The sequence below is a fragment of the Spermophilus citellus genome, assembly GCF_964194105.1.
Source record: "Spermophilus citellus genome assembly, chromosome: 12".
Lineage (NCBI taxonomy): Eukaryota > Metazoa > Chordata > Mammalia > Rodentia > Sciuridae > Spermophilus > Spermophilus citellus.
In genome coordinates this window covers 114,579,448-114,606,275 of record NC_138198.1, presented here as the reverse complement: position 1 = coordinate 114,606,275, position 26,828 = coordinate 114,579,448, and the positions used below count along the sequence as shown (strand labels likewise).

General features: G+C 44.3%; 1 protein-coding gene across 1 annotated transcript in view; it reads right to left on the bottom strand.

The window, feature by feature from the left end:
• Window positions 1–4,478, bottom strand: part of LOC308631669 (O-acyltransferase like protein-like) — a gene marked incomplete at its 5' end in the record, with an annotated part of 30,566 nt that extends 26,088 nt beyond the window's left edge. Inside the window, 2 exons of the mRNA XM_081263036.1 lie at window positions 3,558–3,660; window positions 4,352–4,478. Of these exons, the coding sequence (XP_081119162.1) occupies window positions 3,558–3,660; window positions 4,352–4,478 (230 nt within the window). The remainder of the gene's footprint in view (window positions 1–3,557; window positions 3,661–4,351) is intronic.
• Window positions 4,479–26,828: the final 22,350 nt, after the last annotated feature.

The following is a 26,828-nucleotide window of genomic DNA, read 5'->3' as shown; positions in this document are numbered from 1 at the left end:
CCACCTCATGTCTCTGTTTAATGTTAATCTTTTCCTCCTGCTCTTCCTCCCTGCTCTGTTCTTAGTTGCTCTCATTATATCAAAGAAGACATTTGGCATTTGTTTTTTAGGGATTGGCTAGCTTCACTAAGCATAATCTGCTCTAATGCCATCCATTTCCCTGAAAATTCCATGATTTTGTCATTTTTTAGTGCTGCATAGAAACTACTAGAGCTAATAAATGAATTCAGCAAAGTGGCAGGATATAAAATCAACACGCATAAATCAAAGGCATTCCTGTGTATCAGCGACAAATCTTCTGAACTGGAAATGAGGAAAACCACCCCATTCACAATATTCTCAAAAAAAATAAAATACTTGGGAATCAACCTAACAAAAGAGGTGAAAGATTTATACAATGAAAACTACAGAACCCTAAAGAGAGAAATAGAAGAAGATCTTAGAAGATGGAAAAATATACCCTGTTCATGGATAGGCAGAACTAACATCATCAAAATGGCAATATTACCAAAAGTTCTCTATAGGTTCAATGCAATGCCAATCAAAATCCCAATGGCATTTCTTGTAGAAATAGATAAAGCAATCATGAAATTCATATGGAAAAATAAAAGACCCAGAATAGCAAAAGCAATTCTAAGCAGGAAGTGTGAATCAGGAGGTGTAGTGATACCAGATTTCAAACTGTACTACAGAGCAATAGTAACAAAAACAGCATGGTACTGGTACCAAAACAGGCGGGTGGACCAATGGTATAGAATAGAGGACACAGAAACCAATCCACAAAATTACAACTATCTTATATTCGATAAAGGAGCTAAAAGCATGCAATGGAGGAAGGATAGCATCATCAACAAATGGTGCTGGGAAAACTGGAAATCCATATGCAACAAAATGAAACTGAATCCCCTTCTCTTGCCATGCACAAAAGTTAACGCAAAATGGATCAAGGACCTTGATATCAAATCAGAGACTATGCGTCTGATAGAAGAAAAGGTTGGCTCTGATCTACATATTGTGGGGTCGGGCTCCAAATTCCTTAATAGGACACCCATAGCACAAGAGTTAATAACAAGAATCAACAAATGGGACTTACTTAAACTAAAAAGTTTTTTCTCAGCAAGAGAAACAATAAGAGAGGTAAACAGGGAGCCTACATCATGGGAACAAATTTTTACTCCTCACACTTCAGATAGAGCCCTAATATCCAGAGTATACAAAGAACTCAAAAAATTAAACAATAAGATAACAAATAACCCAATCAACAAATGGGCCAAAGACCTGAACAGACTCTTCTCAGAGGAGGACATACAATCAATCAACAAGTACATGAAAAAATGCTCTCCATTTCTAGCAGTCAGAGAAATGCAAATGTAAACCACCCTAAGATACCATCTCACTCCAGTAAGATTGGCAGCCATTATGAAGTCAAACAACAAGTGCTGGCGAGGATGTGGTGAAAAGGGTACTCTTGTACATTGCTTGTGGGACTGCAAATTGGTTCGGCCAATTTGGAAAGCAGTATGGAGATTCCTGGGAAAGCTGGGAATGGAACCACCATTTGACCCAGCTATTGCCCTTCTCGGACTGTTCCCTGAAGACCTTAAAAGAGCGTACTACAGGGATACTGCCACATCAATGTTCATAGCAGCACAATTCACAATAGCTAGACTGTGTAACCAACCCAGATGCCCTTCAATAGATGAATGGATTAAAAAATGTGGCATTGATACACAATGGAGTACTACGCAGCTCTAAGACCGATCTTGGCATGACCTTCTCCCTGCCCCAGCCTTATTAATTCTTATCTGAAATATGATGAAGTTCACATAATTGACCTCCCGCCTCCACTCCTGCCCTTCTTGAGTTTATCATTCAAATACACAGGAGCCAAAGTGATGGTTTTTAAAAATAAATAAAACCATATCACTTTCTGAATTAAAACAACCAACTTCCTGATCCACCAACACAAAATCAAACTCCTTGGTGTTCCCGTCAGGTCCTCGTGGTGTGGCCTGGTCCGTGGCTCGTCTTCAGCTCCCCCCCCCTCCCCTCCCCCCAACCTCCACTTCCTCCCCACCTCCCCCCCACCTCCCCCCCCCCCCCCCCCGGCTATGCCCCAGTCTCCTTTCCTCTCCTTCACAGGGTCTCCTCGCTCTTACCCCAGCACTTCTGCACTAGTCGATCCCTCAGCCTGAAACCTTCTCCCCGGGTTAGCTTTTCCCAAATCTGTCTCCTTCCTGCCATTTTGGTCTCAGCTCAAACAGCACCTCACCAGCTAGCCTTCTCAGACCTACTCTAAACAGCTGCCCATTCCCTCTCCTCCACAGCCCTGTTCTGTTTTTTTCCTGGTATTGACTTAGACGATTTTTTCTTTTGTTAATTACTTCCCACCCGCTCCACACTCACTAATGGAAGCACCAAGCAAGATCCTCATTTGTTTTATCCATGAAATAACCTTAGGGCATGGAACAATGGCTGACAGAGGGCATTCGGTACATAGTGGCTGGTGACTGAATGCACACCCTCTACTGTCACCATCTCCCTGGGAAAGAGGTGAGGACACGGAAAAACACAGAACATGAACTCTGGAGTCAGATTGCCTGGGTTCAGATCCCGTGTCCACTAGAACTATCCCCCTCAGTCTCAGCCTCCCTATCTTCAAGTGGGGATCTTGTAGTGCATGCCCATGATGGCTATTACAGAGTCCTCCAAAGGGATGGGGTGCTGATCCATGCTACAGTGTGGTGTACCTCAAAAACCTCATGTTAAGTGACAGAAGGCAGGCACAAGGGCTGTGTGTTGCATGACTGCACACACATGAACTCTCTAGAAAGGGTCAATCCATGCAGACAAAAAGCAAGACAGGTGGGGCTCTAGGATCTGAGCAGGAGGGACTGGAGAGTAACTGCTTCGTGGGCATGCGGGGTGATGAAAACGTTTAGGAACCAGATAGGGGTCATTGCCAACATTACTGAGTGTGCTAAGTGCCACTGGATTTTACACTTTGGTTAATTTTATGTTATATGAATCGCATCTCAGGAAAAGGAAGAAAGAAGGAAACAATCCCTTTATTACACAGGGACACCGAGAGGATTAAGTGAGGTAATGCTTCCAAGTACTAAATACAATGCCTGCCATTTATTAAACAATTAGGAAATTTTAACTTTGCATTAGTTTAAATAAACACAATTTTAGGAAACATCACATCATTTTCGTAATTATTCACATTTCACTGTAGTGAGAATTAGAAACTTCATCACGAATCTGCACCAGTCTATGGACCAGATTTTGAGAACCAATGAAATAAACAATTTTGGTAAAGAAAATTGACTTTTGTCAAAGGCCCAATTCTTAGAGTCATCCTAACTTGTTCAATGAACCACGGATACTGAAGGGAGTAGCCTGTGACAGCAGCACCGTCTATAAAAGGACAGAAGCAAAGGCCCAGGCAGGTAAATGTGGAAGATCCGCCTTGCTCACTAAGGTGAGAACGGCGATGTGCGTGCACATGGCCCAGAACCAGCAAAACAGAGGCAAATGCAGTTCAACTTGATTACCTGATCAGGAAGAAGGTATCAACTCCAAGATAGAAGGGGCCACTCCGAGAATAAAGGTACAGTGGGTTTTTAAGCACTCTGGTTTTCCATTCAAGCACATTATCTGTAACAAACATGAAAAGGCAGGGGTTTTTTTGTTTAATGGAGGAAAGTCACATGCTTTCTCATTTCAGAAAAGCAAGAGGAACACCATTAACAGTCAGTGCATTGGGAGGCCCTATGAGCCACTGTCCTTCACTAAGAGAACTTAGACTGGGAACAAAGGTGTTGACTGAAGTCACTGTCACTCAGGCTGTGACCTCCCCTTGTGCTCTCACAGTGCTTACAGCCCCCATGGACTCTAGCAACGTCAGTCCAGGTGCAGGTCACCTAGGAGGCTCCTTCAGTCTGCCCTGGACCAGCCCCCTCTCTGATTCTGACTCATGTGTGGTCCCCTGCTAGAGAGCAGCATGGTTATGGTAGAGAGTGGCAGCAGAGGGCTGTCAAGATAGGCTGATTCGATGCCAGCAAATCAGGTTTACTTATGCTTGCCTGTTTTCAGGTAGGGAAAAAAAATAAGAAACCCAGCTCTCTGACTGATGATATATAATACCCAGGAATCACTATGTTTCTGATTATATGTAGTATTTATACCTAGGAGTGGCTCCTCTGAGCCACTCACTATAGAGGTCACAGGCTATGTCTCTAAAACAGGGGAGCTGTCATGCTCATGGCCCATGGCCCAACTCCATCTCACATGGAAGGTTCTCTCCTCCCTGACAGCTCTCAGGGGGAAGGCACACAGCTCTCCGCACCCAAAGACAGCCACGCAGTCATCTGGCCGGTGTGTCCTGAGATGATCCAGAGGAGACTTAAGACACGGATGCCATTCAGCACAGGGCAGGTGCCTCCTGGCATCTTTGTAGTCCAGATGGCCGGCATGTTCCTCTGCCAAGAAAAGCACTGCAGAACATGATCCACGGCTCCTAGAAACCCTGGGCCAGAGCAAAGTTGTTACTGTCCACCCGAAGGCCAGCCCTATCAACACAGCACCCCTTAACAGGAGCCAAAACACACAGAGATCTTGGCAACCACCTGAAGCTCTCATTCCAACCCTGGACTGCTCCACTCAGATCTCCATGGTCCCCACTAGACCCATCTGCAGACTCTTGCACACCTCCCCACCCCCGAACCTTGATCCTCCCTAACAAGTTTGACCTGAGGTTGGTGCCCCACAGAGCCCTGCACAGAATGCACTGTCCAGCATGAGACCCCAGGATGCCAGTCCCTGTCCCCAAGCCTTTACGAAGGTTGGGGGAAGAAGGTAGACATCAGTAAGTAATTACCTGATCTACAGAACCTGTATTCCACTTGAAGTGGCATAGCTGGTGCTCACTCAAGGACAAACTACCCACAGTAACACCTTAACTCTGGTCCAGATACAGGCATGGAGACGAGAGAGATGGCACAATAACTAAGGTGGAGGCCTTATAGGTGCTCCTGGCTCTGAATCTGGATGTCATTTATTAGCTCTGGGATCTCTGGAAAGAGAACTAACTTCTCTGTGTCTGTCTCCACACCTGCAAAATGGGACTCAGAGTAGATCTTATAATCCCAGGATCATCATGAAGAACAAAGGAGCTAATACTCTGAAGAGAGATCAAACCACAGAAGACATGGGGTCACAGCTACTGCTATCACTATTTTAAGCCTTATTGCTTTAGGAATGAACACTCACTCCTAGTTAACTTATTTCCTGTATTTTTTAAGATTTAATTTGACCTACCTTAAGAGCAGATTAAGTGGCTGGAATTGTGAAATAGGAATCTCTGAAGCTCAGACCAGCTTCAAAAGACTCACAGTTTTTCCTGTACAGAACTCAGTGCCTTAAACATTGTGGACATCAATGTGTCTTTGCAGAATTAAAACTTATTCACCAATGAGACCTGGCTTATAACCCAGCTCTGGAAATCTAAATCAATTTCTTAAATGAAAGAACTTAATTACCTAGCATTTTGAGGTTCTAGGGGTAAATCTGAGTTTTCCACGAAGCCACTCACTGCGAAGTACCTCTGTCCAGAGGCCCAGCACTCACCCTTTCATTTAGGAAAATCATCCTGCACCAGACTTGGCGATTAACTGCACACAGCCAGCAGCTTTCTACACCTGGTGTCACCTGACTCCTCCTCGGTTTCCTGAGAAGACCCGTTCTGTGATACAGACACAGGACCAGGGCCTGCCAGGTTCCCACAAGTACTCTAACCTCTTTGATCCTAGTTTCCTCACTTTTAGAGTGGACAGTTTTAGTAAGATTCTAGAATAATGCCAAAGGTCTGGCTCAGTGCCAGGTGGGTGAGCAGGTACTCAATACATTGTTGTTGTTGTTGATGTTGTTGTTCTTCTTATTATTATTTTCTCTAATTCTATTTGGGGATGAACTTAACCATCAGGGTCATAAAAATCATCTGAAAATAACTGGTCTGTAGGGAAGACAGCTTCGCTGATTCCCGTTTGGCTCATTTGTAAATGGAAAGTTTTGTAAACCACAGGGACATGGGGAGGACTAGATGAAATAATGCATGTGGTCACTGGTTCTCAAAATGGGAGTCCCCAGACCAGTGATCAGAGTTGTCACAAGTCCTCCAGGTGATTCAGATGCACACTGAGGTTTGAGAACCACTGGGTTTCTCTGATCACAGAGTTTCAATTCGGGTGAGGAACCTCAAGTTTCAGCCGTGGATGCCTGACGCCACGCCAGGTGTGTCTGCCCTAAACCCTGCCGACTGGTCTGAAGTGGGGTCTCTGGGGGCTGGCAAAGTGCTGATGAGAGCCATGCAGGATTCTTCAGTTCCCTTCACTCTGTAATCCAGCTGACCCTGCTGCTTACTCAGCAAGGTCAACGCAGTCCAAGCAGAAGGTCTGAGTAAATCAAAATCCTAACCTGTCCCTCTCCTGGTTTAACTGAAGAGAATAAGGGAAAGGAGAATGAATTCAGAGGAGGTAAGTTCATATAATCTCATTTAATTCCTTCAACAAGTCCCATCTTGTGCCCCTATTTACACATGTAGAATCTGAGGCTCATAGAGGTCAAGCAATCTGACCAAGGTCAGAGTTAGCAATTAAGGCAGGCTTAATGGGGATCTCTGAGCCTGTACTCTCTGCTATGCTGACCATGCCACCCAACGAAGAGCAGAGAAAAGTCTGGAACTTCCATCGTGCAAGAAGTCATTGAGAGATTCCAAGATCTGGGCAGTCACCATAATTGCTCTCAAGATCTGACAGGATCATCAGGAGAGCTGATCTTCCAGGTTGATCTTCCAGGGCCCTGCAGGCCAAACCAGACCCATGTGTAGATGTTTCAGGGCAGCAGGACCCTTGCCCAGGAGCTAAACAATCTGCCCTCCATCACAGCTACATCCTGGGGAGCAGCCAACTGCTTCTGACTTGGAGAACAAGGGGGTACCAGCGACCTTGAGGTCCTCTCAGCTCCTCCTTGGACTATCTCCAGCTTAACACAATATGTTTTGTTGTTTTTCTCCTTGCTGTTGTTTTTGTTTAAAATGCAAATGGGGGTCAGGAAAAAATCTTTGCTATGCTTTCCGCCATGGACATGTTCCCTAAAGCCACTTTATCCCATATCATTTTCTTCTGGCCCATTCACTGATTTTTTTTTAATTTCTTTTGCCCTCATTCAAGTTAAGGAAGAACATTTGTGTAGCCCTAAAGAGAATCTGCCCAAATTACTCCATGTGTCCTAGAGGTCTTTGCCTGGTGAGGCAGTTCTTGTGCGCAGTGTGTGCATAGGTGCTCTTCCCTGCAGATGGACAGGTGCACATGAAGTCAGTGCCCGTGGCTTCCCACTAAAACAAAACACAGAGCATCCCTCTCAAGTCCAGCCTCGTGCGACATCTGTCTCTGGCTCAGATCCACTAATCAGCTTGTGTTGCACACTCACCCCTACCTGGGCTTCAGGATGTGTGTAAATCATTTATTTACCTCAGTGATGGCAGAAGCACCTCTGAGCCCTGTTGAGTTGTCCTGAGACTGACCACATCACAACCCTGAGCTCGGTCCTGACCTAGTCTTTGATGAGCACAAAAACACACTGGATAATTGTACCCAAGAAATAAAGCGGCCTTTTTGGTGACCTTGCTTTGCCTGGGCACCCGGGTGGGAAACAAAGGCGGACTTGTGAGCAGCAGGGAGCCGGCCTCCTCAGTGACATTTAGAAGCTGCTGGGCATTCCCTAGAACCCAGTGCTGGAGGGGTCATTTTCCAACCAAGTCACCTCTCTTGGGTGGTCTTAGGTTCATGAAAATGCAAAATGCCTACCTTTTCCTCCACTCATGGCTCCTGGGGGAGAGAGACGGGTGGGGCAAGCCATCCACTGGAACCTACTTCTTGGCCCCCTGCTCTCTGCCTCTCTCAAAGGCACACTCCCATACTGGGTGGAAGGTGTCCCGGGTGTTGGTGAAGTCCCAGGGTCAGGGCCCTGTCCCCTGGCCGCCACGAGGATGGTTCCAGCCAGAGGGAGTGCCAGGCCCAGCAAGGTGAGAAAGCTGCAGGAGAAGACACAAGGCTGGGCCTTACCTCCCGTGACCCCAAAGGGAGGGGCCGAGGAAGGAGCCGACAAACACACCCACTGAGGATTCATAACAAGTATTTTAATAGTGGGGAATGACATTCTAAAGATAACAAATAATGAAAAAAATGACAAAGGAGAAGATTAATGAGTTTCACTTAACTCCTTATTATCATTGGAAAAATTATCATAAGCAAACCAAACACAGAGGAAGATATTTGCAGCGATATGACTAAGGATTAATATACTTTATAAATGTAAGAAATTTAAAAATCAATGAGAACCCAACTAATGCACACAGGAAAGGGTGAGGAAAATAATATAAGAGAAAAATACAGCGGTGGATAAACTCAGGGGAAAAAAAATCTTCCTTACCAGTTTTTTTTTTAATGTCATTTAAACCAATTTATTCATTTATGAGATTGATGCCAGTTTTTATAAAGGTGTTTTTTGATGCTGGTGAGATGGGAACAAAGAAGACGTGGTCATTCCCACTGGGACAGTAGGAATGAATTGTTCAGGAACACATGGTGAAATGAGTCCGTTGTTAGGACCTGACAATTCCACATCTATCTGCTTTGTCCTCAGGAACAATTAAAAATGCAAACAAAAAGGAAAGGGCAAGATACTTATAGGAGAGGCAACTCCTCCAATCAGAGAAATCATCTTCACTGCACTCATGTGACAGCTAAGCTCTGGACTATTCTGGGACAGGACTTGTTTCTCAGTGGTTCTGAAACCCAGCCATGTGTGGGTGTGGTCAGCTTTTCCCTGGTACATTTTGCTTTCTCTTGTGAAGATTAACGGAGACTTCCCTATTCCTTATCCCACTCAGGATACTGTGACAAAGTGCCACAGATCCGGTGGCTTATGAACCACAGAACGTGATTTCTCCCAGTTCTGGAGGCTGGGAAGAGCAAGACCAAGGAGCCAGTGGATTCAGGATCTGGTAGGGCCAGCTCTCTAGTTCCTGGCACTGCTAGCTGAGCTCACATGGCAGAAGGGGCCAGGGAGCTCTCTGGGGCCTTTCATAATCCCACTCATGAGGGCTCCATCCCACGACCTCATCACCTCCCCGAGGCCCTACAGGGTACTGATTTAACATCTGAGCAGCCATCTTAAATGTTAACCGCCATCTTATGAGTTTCTGTACTTCTTACCGGAACTCCCCCCACCCCCATTAGTGACCTACCCCTAACCCTAAGCCAATTCCAGAAGGACACCACCCCTTGACAATGGAAAGCCCCATGGTGCCATCGACCTAAGCCAATCCCATGCTCTTCCCACCGGCCTAGCTCTGACATAACACCCCTGAGCCACAGCTACAACTCCAGACCCCTACCCGACAAAAGCGGAACACCCGAACATCCTGGGGCCTCTCTCCTCTCTATGGACAGATTGCCTTTGTGCCTCAGCTTTGAAGAATAAACTTCCGAGTGGCTCTCTTCCTGGTCTCCGTCCTTCATTTCTCGCTTGCCCGTCTCTTGCTGTCTCACTTTCCTTTCAGGCCCCACCTCCCCAAACCACTACATTGGTGTTAAGTTCCAACACAGGGGTTTGGGGGACAAACACCCAGGCAAGGCACATTGGCCAGACATGGTTCCGTGAAGGAAATTAGGTAACTAAATGCAGTGGGGGAGGGGAAGTTGATAAAGGGGTCCCAACAAGACCACCGGGCCAGGTGCCTCAGACGCCTCTACTCACAGACACAGGGCAGCAAACGTGTCCAGGGGGAACATTCCAGAAGCACATCTGGCCACACTCCCGGCCGACAAGGAGGAAGAATTTGCTGTAAAGAGGGAGAGGGAAGGAGCCAAGAACGAAGTGTTTCTGAACTTCAAAATGTCTACCAAGAGAGAAGAAGAGGCTGTGTTAATACCTGAGTTTACTACGATCCTTTGCACTTTCACAATACTTTCCTATTATTTTAAAATGAAAGTCTGACATTAGAAAGGGAAGATGGCCTTTGTATACAGATCTTTCATTTCCCTGGATGGATCCAACCTCAAACCAAAAATACTTTTTTTTGAAAAATCCTATCTGTAATGAGCACAGACAGACTCCCTTCCTTCTCATTATTTCCTAAACAATACAGTATTATTTACGCAGCATTCACCTGAGATGCTGGGCATCGTAAGTAACCTAGAGATGATTCAAAGCATTCAGGAAGATGTGCGCAGTTTCTACGCAAGCACCACTCGGTTTTATCTAAGGGACTTGGGCACCCATGGAGCTGGGGATCCTCGGGCGTCTTGGAACCACTGTGTGTGCTGTAGGGAGAGGGTAGGGGAACCAGGGCACAAATATGCTGGAAGCCACAGAGCTTGGCCCTCAGCCCAGCTGGAAGTGGACCACGTGTCCTGGTGCAGCCTGTCTGCTCTCCTGCATCCTTTCCTAGCACACCACCCTGGAAATGAGAAGCCTGACAATGAGCCATTTCTGGTTCAGATCTCTCTCTGTGAACAGGTCGCCACAAGAGAGAGAAACAAATGCAATATTAGATGAAAAAATACAAAAGGAAGCTGGAAATCTGGGGGAGGGAACCATCCCAAATGGAAGCTGAGAAGCATTGGCTTAGGACACAGTTAATGAGTCTCTGGAAGAAATTGTAAAGATCTTACTAGAAGACAAGCACCAGTGTCTAAAACGTTATTGAGTCTTCAAATCACCTGGAAAGCCTATTAAGAGTCACTCTCTGCCTCCCCTTCCCATAGGCTTCTGATGCAAAGGTCCAGGAGAGACCCAAGAATCTGCATTCCTGCAAGCTCTCAGGCAGCACTTTCCAAGGTTCAGCAAAGGGTGGGGATGTGGTGGGTTTCATATAGCCACAGGGCCAATCATGAATAACAACACAGGCTGCTGTTTGTTAAGTGCCTACTAGATGTCAGGCATGTTTTGTTCATTATTTCTAATCTTTCAACAACCCTATAAGGGATTACCACATTCCTTATTTTACAGACAAGGAGAATCGGCCTCTAATAAATTCATAAATTGAGCATAGTGATTAAGAACAGGTTCTGCTGGGTGTGTACATCTGGAGTTCCAGCAACTCGGGAGGCTAACACAGGAGGATTGCAGCTTCAAGGCCAGCCTCAGCAACTTCTCAGACACTGCCTCAAAACGAAACTTTAAAAAGGGCTGGGGATGTAGCACAGTTGGTAGAGTGCAAAAAGAAGGTCCTAGGTTTGGGATCCTGGGTCTATCTGTACTATGTGACCTTGGGCAAATTACATAATCTCTCCTTGACTTAGATCCCCATTCTTAGTAAAATTGGGATAATAATAGTACCTCCCTTCCAGTGTTGCGAATTCACACCCCAGCTCTAAATTCTGCCACAGTGGATAAAATCAATGAGCTGCCGGGGCACATTCCATCAGCCTTAAGTGTCTGTGCCGTCCTGGGTTCCAGACCAACACAGGAGACTGTGAAGCCTTTACTAGAAACTTCACTGATCTGTTTCCCACTGACCTCCCACCCCACCCACCTTGCCTCTTCCTTTGCACCCACAGACCAAGCCCTCTCCATGAAGTCTCCTTCCCCCTGTCCACTGCACTCCCCACCGCCCCTCAGGTTGAGGCTCACCCTGAGCACTCAGTGTAGGATCAACATTCATTTCTTAATAGTGTCTCCTAATAGCTCAGGTCCACATATGTTCCTGGCTAACTTGCAGGTTTCCCAGAATGAGTAACACTGAGTTGACACTCGTGCGACGTCTCATTAGGCCAGCTATGCAATTGCTCAAGAAATACTTTCTGGATTAAACTAAGAACAGAAGATGACATTCTGTGAAGTATTTTAGATTCCTTTTGAATTCCTCACCAGAAAGGCACTTCTGGGGATAATTTAAGGAGTTGCTACAGCTCCAGTTTCTCAGTCGGCACTGGGGAACCCATTCTGTGCAGTGCTTCTGGTTGGTCTACTAATTCTAATCATAATAGGCAAAGCAAGATGAAATTGGCTTAATAAGGTGCAGGAAAGAGAAGTCTTAAGCACTGATTCCAAGCCACTAAGAACTCAGTGCTTTTGGCCTCTGCAGAACAGTGTGATCATTATAAAATGATATAAAATTTCCAACCAGACAGACTCCTAGCAAACCCCTGAGAGTAGAAATCTGTAGCCCTCTGGTGTTGCCTCTGGAATTTGTTGACTCGGTGCTAAACAGACCCTTAGAACAAGGCTCTTCTGTTTCAGCTCTTGTGCTGTCCGCACGACAGGTAAAGTGGCTGGCTTCACATTGCACTTCAGTAGGCTTTGTCCAAAGTTTGCAAGCGTTCTGAGTGCAGGGCTCTGGGCTAAGAGGACAAGGAGTCCTACACCACACTACAACAGCCCTGTTGCACTTAAGGGAACTCAGATAATGGAACCAGTCCAGCCAGTCCATCTTAGGTAGTGTTCTAGGTTGAATTAAGTCTCTTCGAAAAGGTGAGTCCAGAATTGGGTGTGGTGGCACACACCGGTAGTTCCAGCAACTCTGGAGGCTAATGCAGGAGGATCAAAAGTTGGAGACCAGCCCGAGCAAATTAGCAAGGCCCTCAGCCACTTAGTGAGATTCTGTCTTAAAAAATAAAAAGGGTTGGGGATGTGGCTCAGTGGTAAAGACCTCTGGGTTCAATCCCTAGTACCAAAAAAACAAAAATAAAACAAACCCAAAAGGTTCAAGCCCTAATCCCTGGTGCCTGGGAATGTAACCTTATTTGGAAATAGGATAATCCTAGATGTGCTCAACCTAAAATGAGGTCAAACAAGGTCAGGGTGGGCCCTGAGTCCAGTATGCCTGGGAAAATGGGGGACAGAGAGACACACAGGGAGGATCCCCACGTGACAACAGAGTTGGAGACTGGAATGGTGTGTCCACAGGCCAAGGAGTGCCCAGGATGGCTGGTGACTACCAGGAGCTAGCAGGGAAGCAGGGGACGGGTTCTCCCAGAGCTTCCAAAAAGCTCACCAACTCCTTGATTTCAGATTTCTAGTCTACAGATCTGCCCCAAGCCACCCAATATTCCACACACTGGTCCCAGGAGTCCTGAGAAAGGAATAGAGAAAGTGACATTGGCAGTCCTGGGTCTGAATCTTTGGGAAACCGCCCAGAGCTGGGTCTCACAGTCATCAAATTCAAGTTGGAGCTGGATTCTCTGCACCTGGTGCTGTGTATTTTTATTCTCAAGAGCTCACTGTAAGTCTGTTGGGTAAAATTTTGCAACATCTATGACAACCACTACGCAGTGCTTTATCCCAGCCTGTGGCCACAGCTGTCCTTTCCACCTGCCCTGCGTCTCGACCCCCGTAATACTGTGATCATGTTCACTTGGCCTTTCTTCTACAGTGGCCCCTCAGCTGGGCCTTGCTAAGCTGGTTGTCCCCACATCTATAGAGGGAACCTTGGCAGCTCCATCAAAAAGCTCCAAGGCATACCTGACAAATCCCTTCCGGATAGGGACCTTCCCCGGGCAGAGGTGCTCTCATTCCCACCCTGGCCTCTGTGCCAAAGCTGGAGGAAGCCCTTAACCCCAAAGACTAACTTCCACTAATCCCCACTAATCCCTGTGTCGGCTCTGCTCACCCAAACCAGGGCCTTCCAGTTCATCAAAGAGGACCTTCTCATCTTTCTCAGAGTGTGAATTTCTCAAAATATCTTTTTTATTGATAGCAGTTTTCCAAATGTTTCATTTTATTCCAAAGGCGACTCTGGCAGGTAAGCTTAACATGAGCCAGAAAAATTAAATCTCTTCAATAAGAAAGATGATTTACTCATTAGACTTAGGGAGTCACTCGCTCACATGAAATGCCAATTTTACAAGACCTTCTAATGCATCTTTGTTTCTAGGATACTTATGGCTTATCCAATAAGAATTGAATTTGATTCTTCACAAATTGGGGCTTTTGGAATTTGTTTTTCTGATGACTCTGGGGATCAAATCCAGGGCCTCACATGTTCTAGGCAAGAACTTTACCACTAAACTACACTTATCAGCTCTTGTTTGTTTAAAAAACAAAACAAACAACAAAAACAAAAACAAAAAAAAAAAAAAACCATGAATTAATAGGCTAGATAGACAGTGAACCCAAAGCTGTAGGGACAAGTTAGGTTTTCAAAACTTAGCTGCCATATTAATGCTTTAAAAAGAACTCTTAATAATGTGTCCCATTACTTCTCTCTTAGATGACCATAATCAATACAAAAGACATGAGTGGAAAAAGAATTTAGGATTTCAAGCTCTTGCTCGGAAAAAATCTGAAAGACTTAGAGGAAGTCAAGCCAATTTCCATACAGAAGCTAAACTTTATTCTTTCTCCATAGCCAAGGTCAGGAGGGATTATAAAGCCACAGAAAGCTAGAGCTAGGTGAACCTGAGAGCCCACCCACTTGCTGCACGGAGGAAGAGGACTGAGCCTGTGGAGATTAAGTGATTTGCCCAGGATCACGTAGCTGGGAGGTGACAACCAGGACCAAATGCTGGGCTCTTAACACTGCAATGCTCCGGCCTCCCCAGACCTGGATCAGGAGCACCTTCTGATGCAGCAGGTGCCAAACACATGGGCCCAAGCAGAGTGCACACACCGTGTAACCCAAGGCCATCCACCTCCTATCTCAGGCCTGACAGGTTTAACTCCACATTGTTATTGCATGAATGTTCAGCTCCTGTCTCCTCCTCTTCCTTTCTCTTTGCCTCCTGCCTACTCCATGATATTCACTTCTGCTCCCAGCCCTCAACTCTTTTCTCTCAGTTGAGAGGATTGATCGGGCTGGAAGGTTGGCTCACTCCCTGGGAACCACCCGTCTTGCCCCTAAGGAGTTGGGGATGTTCAAACTTGATACTGAAATAATAGTTCCTCTTGTACCTACCCTATCCCCTAAGTAACAGCCAAATCTATCACACTGTGAGAGCAACAACCAACATGAAGCTGGAATGTGTCAGGCACAGCTTTGAGCACTTTCTGTGCACTCTCTCCCTTGACCCTGGGAGATAACAAGAGAAGGAACCATTATAATCCCCATTTTTCAGATGTGGACACTGAGAGAAGTCAAGTCCCTCACCCAAGGTCACATTACTAGTAAGCGGTGGGGCAGGTAAGAAAACTGAGGCCCAGACGTGACAGGCAATGTGCACATCATGTAAACGTGCCTCTTAGTGGTTTTTCTTTTCCTTCAATTTTTATTATTTTCTTTTATATTGTAAATCTACTTTTTTTTTTAAGATATAGCAAAAACCAGAGCTATGAGTTCAAACTAACTGGTCAAGACTGGAGGTGGGTATTTAACCCAGTTTAACCTGAACCCTCTAAAATAGACGAAAAGGCCCTATTTTTACTTGTCAGTTTGGAAGATAACTTCTTGTACATAACTAAAAATAATGATATTCCTTAGAGTGAGCAGAGAGAAAACCCCAAATATAGCTCCTCAAATTACCGACTCCTCTCACACAGATGTCTTTCTCCTCACAACCACGACTGAGCTCCTGAGGTTTAATCCATTTTGTCCCAGGGTCCCTTGTGTTGCACACCCATAAAAACTTAAATATTGATATTAAATATAGTATCAATACATAACATAATCATGTAAACTGTAATATAATAATAATATAAGAAGAAGAATATGATTATATTAATGCATAAGTTCTACAGTATGATTTCCAACCTATTTTAACATGTCTGTGTCAAATTTGTTGAAACATCCACACACCTGAAAATGTGGAACTTAATGGATTTTAATTTAGATATCAGGTTGAGATAACTGCATTTTGTTTGTATATGTATGTTTTTTTCAAAAAAGTGCTATGCTATTTTGAAAACCTCCTGGCCATAATTGGGCCAAAAAAAAAAAAAATCCCCTTAGCCATTTGTAGCCAACAGTCATTTTTTAAGCTAAAACTGAATAAAAATGATGAACCATGTCCTTCCCCTCTTTTATTTTTTATTATGTGTGTGTGTGTTTTGTGTACCAGGGATTGAGCCCAGGGGCACTTAACCACCGAGCCACATCCTCAGCCCTTTTTATTTTTTATTTTGAGACAGGGTGCTTTAGTCACTTTTTTTGCTGCTGTAACTGAGAAACCCGACCAGAACAACTGTAGAGGAGGAAAAGTTTATTCAGGGGCTCACAGTTTCAGAGGTCTCAATCCATACACAGCAGACCCCATTCCTCAGGGCTCCAGGTGAGGCAGGACATCATGGCAGAGAGTATGGTGGAGGGAAGCAGCTCACATGATGATCAGGAAACAGAGATAGACTCCATCTCCAGATACAAAATATATACCCCATAGTCACGTCTCCAATGAACCACTTCCTCCAGCCATAACCTGTCTGTCTCCTGTTACCACTCGGTTAATCCCATGGGAATTAATTCACTGATTAGGTTGAGGCTATCACCCAATGATTTCTCTCTCCATATCATGGTGACCTCAGGTCTACTGTTTCCCAAGATTTGGATGGAATAAGACAAGGAACAAGCCAAATGCGGCCTCCATCCACCCACCAGTGCTCCGCTGAGAGGCTGTGGAGTGGATACTGTCATTGAGACTGTTGGGTCCTGACAGGTCCAAAGGCCAGGCTTTTGTTCTTCCTCTCCATCTTATGAGCTGCCCCACAGCCTGCCAATAGCTGCTCTTTATGTTGAAGTTTACCAGAGTTGGTACCTGGAGTTTAACCGAAGATTCCTTCCTAACTGATATGCCCAGTGACCAGAAGTTCAGTGTCTTAGAATCTGCCCAGGGAAATATGTGAGCACACATTGCAAGATGCTTGTGGCAGTAATGCTTGTAATGGCCATAAAAATAGGATACAGAACAGTAGGTTGAACCAAGTGAAAGCACCATCTTATAAGACAAAACTAGCTTAGTGTTGGCAGTTCAAATAGTTCTCCCTCTCAGGAAATAGTTCAATGAGCAATAGGACTTTCGTGTTTCACAATACCATGCAAAACCAAAAAAAACAAAAACAAAAACAACAACAACAAAAAACCAGATAGACATATTATTATGTGGGGGAAAAGATAGTTCAAGAACATCTGCAATCCTGGCTACTCAGAAGTCTGAGGCAGGAGGATCACAAGTTCAAGGCCAGCCTCTGCAACTTAGTGAGGCCCTAAGAAACTTAGCAAGACCCTGTCTCAAAATGAAAAATAAAAAGGACTGGGGTATAGCTCAGCGATAGAGCACCTGTGGGCTCAATCTCCAGTATAGGAAAAAAAAGACAAACTATAAATATACTAAACAAACTCATTTTTCTATTAGATGTATATATTAAAAAAAAAAAAAAAAACAAGCAAGAAGAAGGTTCTTGGAAGTTCTAGAAAAACATACACCATTGTAACACTTTGTTATCCAGGAAGGGGTCTGGTATTTGAATGACAGAATTAAAAAAAAAAAAAAAACCTTGGGCTTTGTATTGTTTAGATTCCTTTACAGTGTGGGTAGATTCATATATTACTTATATGTCATAAAATATAAATGCAATTTCAAATTAGTGCGTTTTTTTAACTTCAATCGCTCCCCATTGTCTAGAGCGGGGCTTGGGAGAGCACACCCCACCGTTTGTCAGTAGGCTCTGTGGCACACAGCCACAGTCATTTGTTTTCCTATTGTCAGGGCTTTTGTGTTCACATGGACAGAACAGCAGGCTTGAGTAGTTGCCCCAGAGGATATCTGGCCCACAGAACTGAAAATCTTTACTATTTGATCCTTTAGAGAAAAATTTTCAACTTCTTATTTAGAGCTGTGATTCTCAATCCTGGGACTGTTTTTTTTTTTTTTTTTTTTTTTTTTTTTTTTAATAATAGTGCCCAGGCTCTACCTTTGCAAAGGATGCAATGTGGGCTCGGGCATTGATTGTTTTTCAGTTCCCCAGGTGATTCCCAAGAGCAGCCAGGCCTGCCTACTCTGACCTGTAGGATGAACTCTGGATTCCCAAGACCAGGCGCTTCCTCAGCTCCATGGTAAGGACGCACCAGGCTGCCACTTGTCTTTCTGCCTGGGTTGTCCCACCTTCTCCTCTATTAGCAAATGGTGAATCATCCCTATCCCGTCTCGCCCAGGAAATAATCCAGACTCTTGCTCAATGCATCACACGGTAAGGTATGTCACTGTGTACCTGTCCCCCAAGAAGGCAGGGTCACACCATATCTTAGTTAATGTATAGCTCAGAGAAGGAGCTGAATTGAATTAAACTTTGATGGGCTGGGGATGTGGCTCAAGCAGTAGCTCGCTCGCCTGGCATACCTGCAGCCCAGGTTCGATCCTCAGCACCACATACAAACAAAGATGTTGTGTGTTGGTTCAAATATCCCAAATCCAACTGGGCACTTGTATTCCCAGCCATTCTGGGGGCTGAGGCCAGAGTATCACAAGTTCAAGGTCAACCTAAGCAATTTAGCCAGACCCTGTCTCAAAATAAAATTTTATAAGTCTGGGTATGTAAATCAGAAGTACAGCACGTGTTTACCATGTAAGATGCCCTGGGTTCCATTCCCAGTACTGGAAAAAAAGGAAAATCCAAAATCCAGCTTTACTGTCCCATAAAACAAAACAAACAAAATGATCATTGGATGCATTTATTAGAAATAGACGAATGATTTTCTAGGTACCTTCTCCATCACTGATAGGGTATCCCATACTCTTCAACCTAGAGTTTAAGGGTCTGGAACTGTAAGGGTTGAGGGGACAGAAACAAGAGAAGTGTGAACACTGAGCATGCCTTCCCCTTCAGTAAACTCTCAAGGGTGCTTATAGAGGGTACCCAATTCCTCATCTGAGAACAGCAAATTTTAGTTTTTTCTTCCACTTTGCATTTTGCTTTGCAAACTGGTTGAACTTGTAGTTTTTCAGCTCAGTGTGTTTTGTGTGCTATACAAAATTTCAAATTTCAATTACTTCTTTCCTGATGATGAACTCAAATGGACAAGTTGCCCTTTTCCAGCCTCATCCCTAATTAGTTTCTGTCAAGAACCTAAGAGATAACCAGGGTATGGCCACCATCTAAATCAAAATGCACTGTGTCGTCGGGGGAGGGAGGAGGAGAATAAACTAATGATTAATCACACCTGCTACTTCAGATCACATGGTAGTTATTCCAGAATTTCATTTTCAAAAGATTAAAAAAACAACTTGTTTCAATTCTGCAGGCCTAATTGGCAGACGAATCTTTCTCATAAAGTGGCAATGATATGTGGATATTAAAACACTCAGCCAATGTGTTTGAGGCTGGATTTGAATGGCAGAAAGAAAGACCTGGGTCGACTGACTTAAATTTTAAAATGTGCTGGGGTCTGGGGGTGTGGCTCAGTGCTAGAGTGCTTGGTTAGCATGCACATGGCCTTGGGTTTCATCCCCTGCACCACAAAAAAAATCAATAAATAAAATGTGACACATTTACACAATGAAGTTAAAGGCAATAGAAGCTTCTGGAATGCTAAGCCAGAAATAAATCCTGAAAGAAATAATCACATTCAGCATTAACAGCAAATATTTATTAAGCATCTACCAGATTTTTTTTCACTATAATGAAGATTTTTTAAAATTAGAATGCATAGTTGTTGCCCTATAGTTGATGATACAGGGCAAACACACATAAAATGCTGACCATCCTGTGCTGGGGATTTCCTTGTAGTGAGAAAGAGATCTGAACATGCTATCAATTTCATATCCAATTCCCAAGTCAGGCTCTTTGCAAACACTCCCTGGCTGCTCCCTTTGTGTCTGGTCAATGATTAATCTTAGACCTGCAGAAAAGAACAGTATGTATTTTCATTTCCTGTGGCTACTATAACAAATTACCACAAGTCTCATAGCTTAAAACAACAAAAAATTTATTTTCTCACAGATCTAAAAAGCCATAAGTCTAAAATCTCTATCACTGTGACAAAATCAAGGTGTTAACAGGGCTGCTCTCCTTCTAGAGGCTCAAAGGGAGAATTTATTCATTGCTTCTTTCAACTTCTGGTGACTGCCAGCCTCCCTTGGCTTGCAGCCACATCAGTCTCTGCCTCTGTGGCCATATCAACTTTGTGTGTGTGTCTTTGTCACATCTCCTTATGCCTCCCTCTCTTAGAATACATGTTGTTACATACATGATCCAACTGAATAATCTAGCACAATCTCCCCATTTTAAGATCCTTAACTTTATTTGGGGGTTGGGTTACCAGAGAGTGATCTCAGGGGCACTGGACCACTGAGCCACATCCCCAGCCCGATTTTGTATTTTATTTAGAGACAAGGTCTCACTGAGTTGCTTAGCACTTCAATGTTGCTGAGGCTGGCTTTGAACTCGTGATCCTCCTGTCTCAGCCTCCGAAACTGCTGCGATCACAGACATGTGCCAGCGTGCCCAGTGGTCCTTAACTTAATCACATTTATAAAGACCCTGTTTTCATATCAAGTAAAATTTGTAGATTCCCCCAAATTAGGATGTAGATAGCTTTGGGGAGAGAGTGCATTGCAGCCTACCATAGCAAGGATATCTGATATCCAGCAAACCCAGGAGTTCCATGGAGCCCACTATGTCACCCTCGCTCTAATGGATTTTCTGATTTCTGCATCTTTTCTGTTCCAAACTCCAGCACCAGCAGAGGGTCTGGCACTGAGTAAAATACCTTCCAGATTGCAAACTGGGTGGGAGAAGAGGCAACATCCAAAGACTAAAAAACCGAATAACCCATTCCTCCTCTCCTGATGATGAAGAGCAATGGCTGGGGTGGAGCACTGGTGGCCGGTGCCCACCTATGCAGTGTCCACTTACCAACCACCTCCTCTGACATGGTAGTCTCATTATCTCTCTAAGCACCAATGATGAAGGACACAGATGAGGCATAAAATAATCTCTCCAGGAGATCAACTGTGAAGCCCGAGGAAGCTAGCCATTGGCATAGGAAGCGAGGCATCCTGGCCACAGGGACTTCATGTAGGAACCAGGGACGAAAAGGGTTAAGAAAAACTGAGAGCAAAAGTAGCCACTTGGGGAAGATTTTGAGGATGTTAAGAGATGAGAGAAAACAGGAAATGAACAGCCCTGCAGGCTGCTTGGGAACCCCTAGGATCCCCTCCTCCATCACTCTGTCCAGAGGGATAAAGTCCAGGAAAATGCAGAAGTCCCAGGAAGCCAGGGCCCAGTACAGAGCAGACTTAGAATTCCATGTGAGCAGCTCCTCCAAAAGCCTCGGCCGCAGACAGTGTCAGGAACAGTCAGCCTGGATTTGATAAACGGCTTCCCACGGGTCAGCGGCATCTCAGGGAAGAAGAGGCCCAGGCCCTACTCAAGATGGATTGGCTTGTTTCTTTTTTTCCGACCCAGATGATAAATGTGAGCTTTTAATTCTAGAGAGTGCGTTTGACAAGCCGCAGTGAGCTGCATTCATTCCTGTATTCATTTTCTAGAGTTGACCTAACAGATCTCCAAACAGACCGGTGGCTTAGACAAGGGGAATGGATTCTCCCGTGGCTGCGGAGACAAGAAGTCTGAGATCTCACGCTGGCAGGCTGGGCTCCGTCTGAGGCTCCGAGGGAGAGTCTGTCCTGTCCTCTCTCCTGGCTCCCGTGGTTGCCAGCCTTCCCTGGCGTTCCTGTGCTTCCAGATGCAGCGCTCCTGTCTACGCCTCCACCACTGCATGGCGTCTCCCTGTGGGTGTCTGTGTCTGAACCGTCCGTCCTCTTTTAAGGAGGCCAGGTGTTGGGCATACTCACCCAGTATCACCTCATCTTGACTGCCTGCAAAATCTTGACCCCTCTCTCCAAGGAACCAGAGAGTTAAGGCATCACCATATCTTTTTGGTGACAAAATTCTGCCCTCAACACTCTCCAAGTGGGTGGTTTTATAAACTGTACTGACATAAAGGACATGTGGCATGTATTAGTTTGCTAGCATTGCCAAAACAAAATGCCTCAGACTGGGTGCTTTAAAAAAACAGGAATTCATTGTCTCACAGTTCTGTGTCCAAGACCTGGCTGTTGGTAGAGTTGGTCTCTTCCAAGGCCTCTCTCAGGGATGCCAGATGGCTGCTTTCATGCTGTGTCCTCAAGCCGGCTCTCCTCTAAGCATGTCTGTCCTAATCCCTCCTTGCTACAAGGGCACCTGTTGTTGGATGGAGACGCTCTAGTCATCTCATGGTAGTCTTGTTATCTCTTGGAGCACCAATCTCCACATACAGTCACGAGCTGACTTCCTGAAGTTAAGATTTCAACACACGAATATGGGGGAACACAACTCAATACATAACAAACACAAATGACAAGTAATAGTGAAATCCACAATATTTCTTAGTATAATTCCACATATAGCCAATTGATCCTCACAGAATCCTTGACTGACTCTTTTTTCCCCCTCCAAACTCTTGCATCCATAGCCAATCTATGGTTTTCATTGACCAAAAAGGATTATCCTGACATGAATATTGGTTGGTATTTCTGTTCATCTTAATGAGTCATATAAATGTGAAATAAGAAAGCTGTGTGTCAAAACTGCACTCATGTGCCCCAGACATGCTGAATTAGACGATGGGCTTAGTGTTAAAGAATATTGCCTCACCTCTCTGTGATGTTGATGATGAGAGGGCTCAATGCTCTACACATTTTTAAGTCCATCTACCTTCCTAACTATGCCTCCATCAATTTCTTAAATGGAAACAATTAATGAAACAAGAAAGTAAACTCTAACTTGTAGAACTTACTGACCTCTATGGTGAAGATACTCCCTCCATGACTGATTCTACCTCCCAACTCGATGTCCTGACTGTGGAGACAGAAGGCCGCGAGCAGCAGTGTAGCAGCAATTCCCACCATTCAGACACAAGCAATGTGAGTAGCTTCAAAAGAACTGATGACAGAGGCCTGGGGATGTGGCCCAGAGGTACAGCACTTGCACAGCATGTGAGAGGCCCTGGGGTCCATCCCCAGCTCCCCCCTGCATGCACGTGCACACACACACACACACACACACACAATAATAATAAAATGCGATCCAATAACTAGAGAGTGATGGACATTGAGCACTTTTTACTTTTGTTCTGAACAACTTAATTGTGAATTTACGTGATTTAACCCTTAAAAACAACGGTTCAACAACCAGCTTGACCATTTAGCAATTGACTCTGGCAAGCCGGCCAGATGGGCTGTCGGATACTGCTGGACCTAGAAGTTGAAATTTTTTAAAAGCTGCTATAGATTTCCAGAATGAGGGACACACAGCCTGGCCATTTCACAGGTGAAGAAACTCGTGGAGCAAACTGACAGGGCTTGGGTGCAGTCACAGCTTAGCACAGTTCATAGGACTTGAGGACTCCACCTCCAGTTGCTAAAGCTTGATTCATTTACAAGAAACCATGGGAAAAGGGACCAAGTACCTTGGGAAAGTTCTAGAGGTCAGATAGAGAAAAGGAATGAGGAAGAAGGCCGGTCAGCAAGGCAGAACGTCCTAGAGGGCACAGTCCCCGGCATGGAAAGAGGTGAAGATCAAGAAAAAGGAGGCAGCTAACACTACACTGGTCAGAGAGAAAGACAACTGAGAAGTCGGTCAGCAGGTAGGACACCGAGGTTCTTGAACTTGTGAGACTCTGGCCTCAGCCTCCAGAATAGCTGGGAATACTGAGTGCCCAGTTGGATTTGGGGCATTTGAACCATCTTTATCAAAGATGCAGTTTCTATATGTGATAAGACATTTCTGTGGATTATGGAGTTTATTTATTTATTTTTTTAGAGAGAAAGAGAATTTTAATATTTATTTTTTAGTTATTGGCAGACACAACATCTTTGTTGGTATGTGGTGCTAAGGATCGAACCCAGGCCACACGCATGCCAGGCGAGTGCGCTACTCGCTTGAGCCACATCCCCAGTCCTGGATTATGGAGTTTAAAACAACAAAGTCAAAGAGGAAGACAACTGAGAACTAAAGGGACCAAAATGTTCACTCAAGGGCTCAACAGTAATCAGATATTAAATAAGACCATCAGATCCCATGGGGCACCAAAATCAATGCACACAAGAGAATTTGGTGCATTTCTTTCCCATTTAAGATGGTAAACCTGTGTCTGCTAAAAAGCAAATGGGAGGCGTAGTAGAAAGGAAGACACACAGCCTCATTTTAGAGATGTAGGATGAGTCTTCTGTCTACCCCTGAGACCATCCTCTCTGCTCAGATTGAGTCTCTAGACTTCAGTCTTCTGCTCTAGAGCAGCCACGACTCCAGTTCCGCTCTGCAAGACCAAACATCCCTGCTTGTAGTCCATGGGCCTTCTTTCCACAGTACTCCTCACCACCCACCTGTTACCCAGAGCTAACACCAGTTACCATCTCTGCACCACTGGGTATGTTGTTTTAAAATGTAATCATTCGATATTTAATACATTTAGTGGGTGGGGTTGTGGTTCAGTGGTACAGCGTTTACTTTGCACGTGTGAGGCACTGGGTTTGATCCTCAGCACCACATAAAAATAAATAAATAAAATAAAGATATTGTGTTTGAATTTTTTAAAAATACATCTTAAAGGCATGAAAACCCCCAGGCATCTATATTCTTATCACTTATCTTAAAACAAAACTTGACTACTCATTTGAAATCTCATATGCGCCCCATGTATCTCCACCCTTACCACCCCTCCAGCCTGCCTCGGGACTGAATTTGGAAGTTGGTCTCATGTTTTCCTTAACATTTATACTACGGACACCCAGCCACAGAGAGCCTTCATTTGCATTAATTTAAACTTATATACTGTATATAATCTTCTGCAACTTGTTTTCTTCCTTCTTGATGTTATTTCTATGTATCCGTGGGCTGATACATATACCTCTCGTCCCTTTTTGCTGCTGGATCTTTTGTTTTTGGTTATTTCAGGCAAGGACGGAAAGTAGGCTCTGAATCGGGGGCTCCGGAATCTGACGACTGTGGGCTGTGATAATGTGGGCTCAAGGCCTGTCTCTACCCCTTGCTTCAAGTCAGATCGTTGACATCTCTGTGGCTTGGTTTCCTCATTTATAAGTCAATGCTAATAATTCTCTCCCCCTCCTTAAGGGGGGCTTTGGGGACTAAAAGGGACAACTGCACAGGGAGCAGAAGGGGGTCTGCTCCATCCAAGTGCTCACTAATTCGTTCTCTTCCCTCCACATGCCTGTCAGGAAAACCATGCTGAGAACCAAGGTCAGAAACACACGCTGTGCTCAAAAAATATCAGGCAAAATGTCAGAGCGACGATGCCAAGTATTTTCTGGTACATTAGAATGAAAATCGGTTAAAACAACTATAGATAGACGTGTTCATCTATTAGCATAAATTAACAGTCACCTAGGCTACTGATGTTTGTCATTCAATTCTCTCAACCACTTATCTTGGGCAATTTTTTTAACTAAAAAAAAAATGGTTTTCACATATCAGGCTCCCACAGATGGAACATGGTTGGTGTATGAGGAGCGTAACTTGTGACTGTGACTAATGATGACAATATGTGCCACCACCTCGTCACCAGAAATCTGAGCCAGCCATTGCACCTTCTGGGCTCTCTTGGCCGGCTTATTTGGCCAGTGTTTGTCACAATGTTCCCTATCAATATCACCAAGTGTTGTAGCAAAACATGATCAATTCCAAAATGAGACTGGAAGAATGGCTACTGGACTTAATTGGGTTTATATTTTATCACCATTTCATTGGATACCAGGATATCTGAACACTGTAGAATAGCAACTGTTTCAAATCATGTGTGATTTTGAGTTACCCTACATTCTATCAAAATGTTTTTCCTTATGATATATATTATGCTACTAAGTGGTTTTTCAATACAAAATAAACTAGTTGTGAATTCTCCATGGAAGTGGAAATTGCTATGTTGGTTTATCTGGCTCTAGAAAGAGGGAGTTTTTACATTTTTCTTTGTTAACGGTTTTCATCAGCCACAGGGAATCTTGCTCCTGGGATAGAGTTTTATCCCACTAAAAATGAATCCGATTTCCTGACCCTTTAGCTGCAAGAATAACTTTGGGAAACATACACACAAAAAAGAAAAACCAAAACACAAATTGTAGCTGCTTGAAGTCCATACATATCACATGCAAAGAGGCTGGGCTATAAATTCACTTCTGGCCCAAGGTCAGCGCATATTTCAACACACTCATTAAAATCTAGTATCAAGGGCATACATAATGAACAAGAACTTTTTCCCTAAATAACAAAGCAACTCATTATCTACAGCAGACTAAACATCTAGAAAAAGAAATAAACCAAGCTATGCCCTGGGACAGTAAAATGTTATCAACTTCAATAATAGTAATCAGTACCACAGTTTATAACAATTCTCTTCTCATTTGAAGTTGGTTCTCCTGAGAGTTCTCTGATGAGACAGGCAACCGAGCTTTCTGCAATAAAGTCTCCTCCCTCTTTGATTCCTGGTGCCATTTCTAAGCTAAGCCTCTCTTCACTTCTTTATTTGGTCCTGTGTTTTTCATTCTTACGAGTTTGTTTACCATCCTTCTAGCACAAACCTCAGACTGCCCTGCGTCCACCTCCCCAATGGTCCAGGGAAGCCTACTTACTTCTCAGAGCATATTCTTTGGGCTTCACTGAATTCAAATCAGAAAGGAATTCATCAGTATCTTGCATGCACTTGAGAGAAATGTTTCTTGTAGAAAAAACAAATGATAATTGAAAAGAGAGCAGGCAAAATAGTAAAGTTGAAGCCATTATGATCTCTCAACCTGTCAGGATAAACCTTCCTTCTTAGACAAAGAGCCTTATATTTAGGA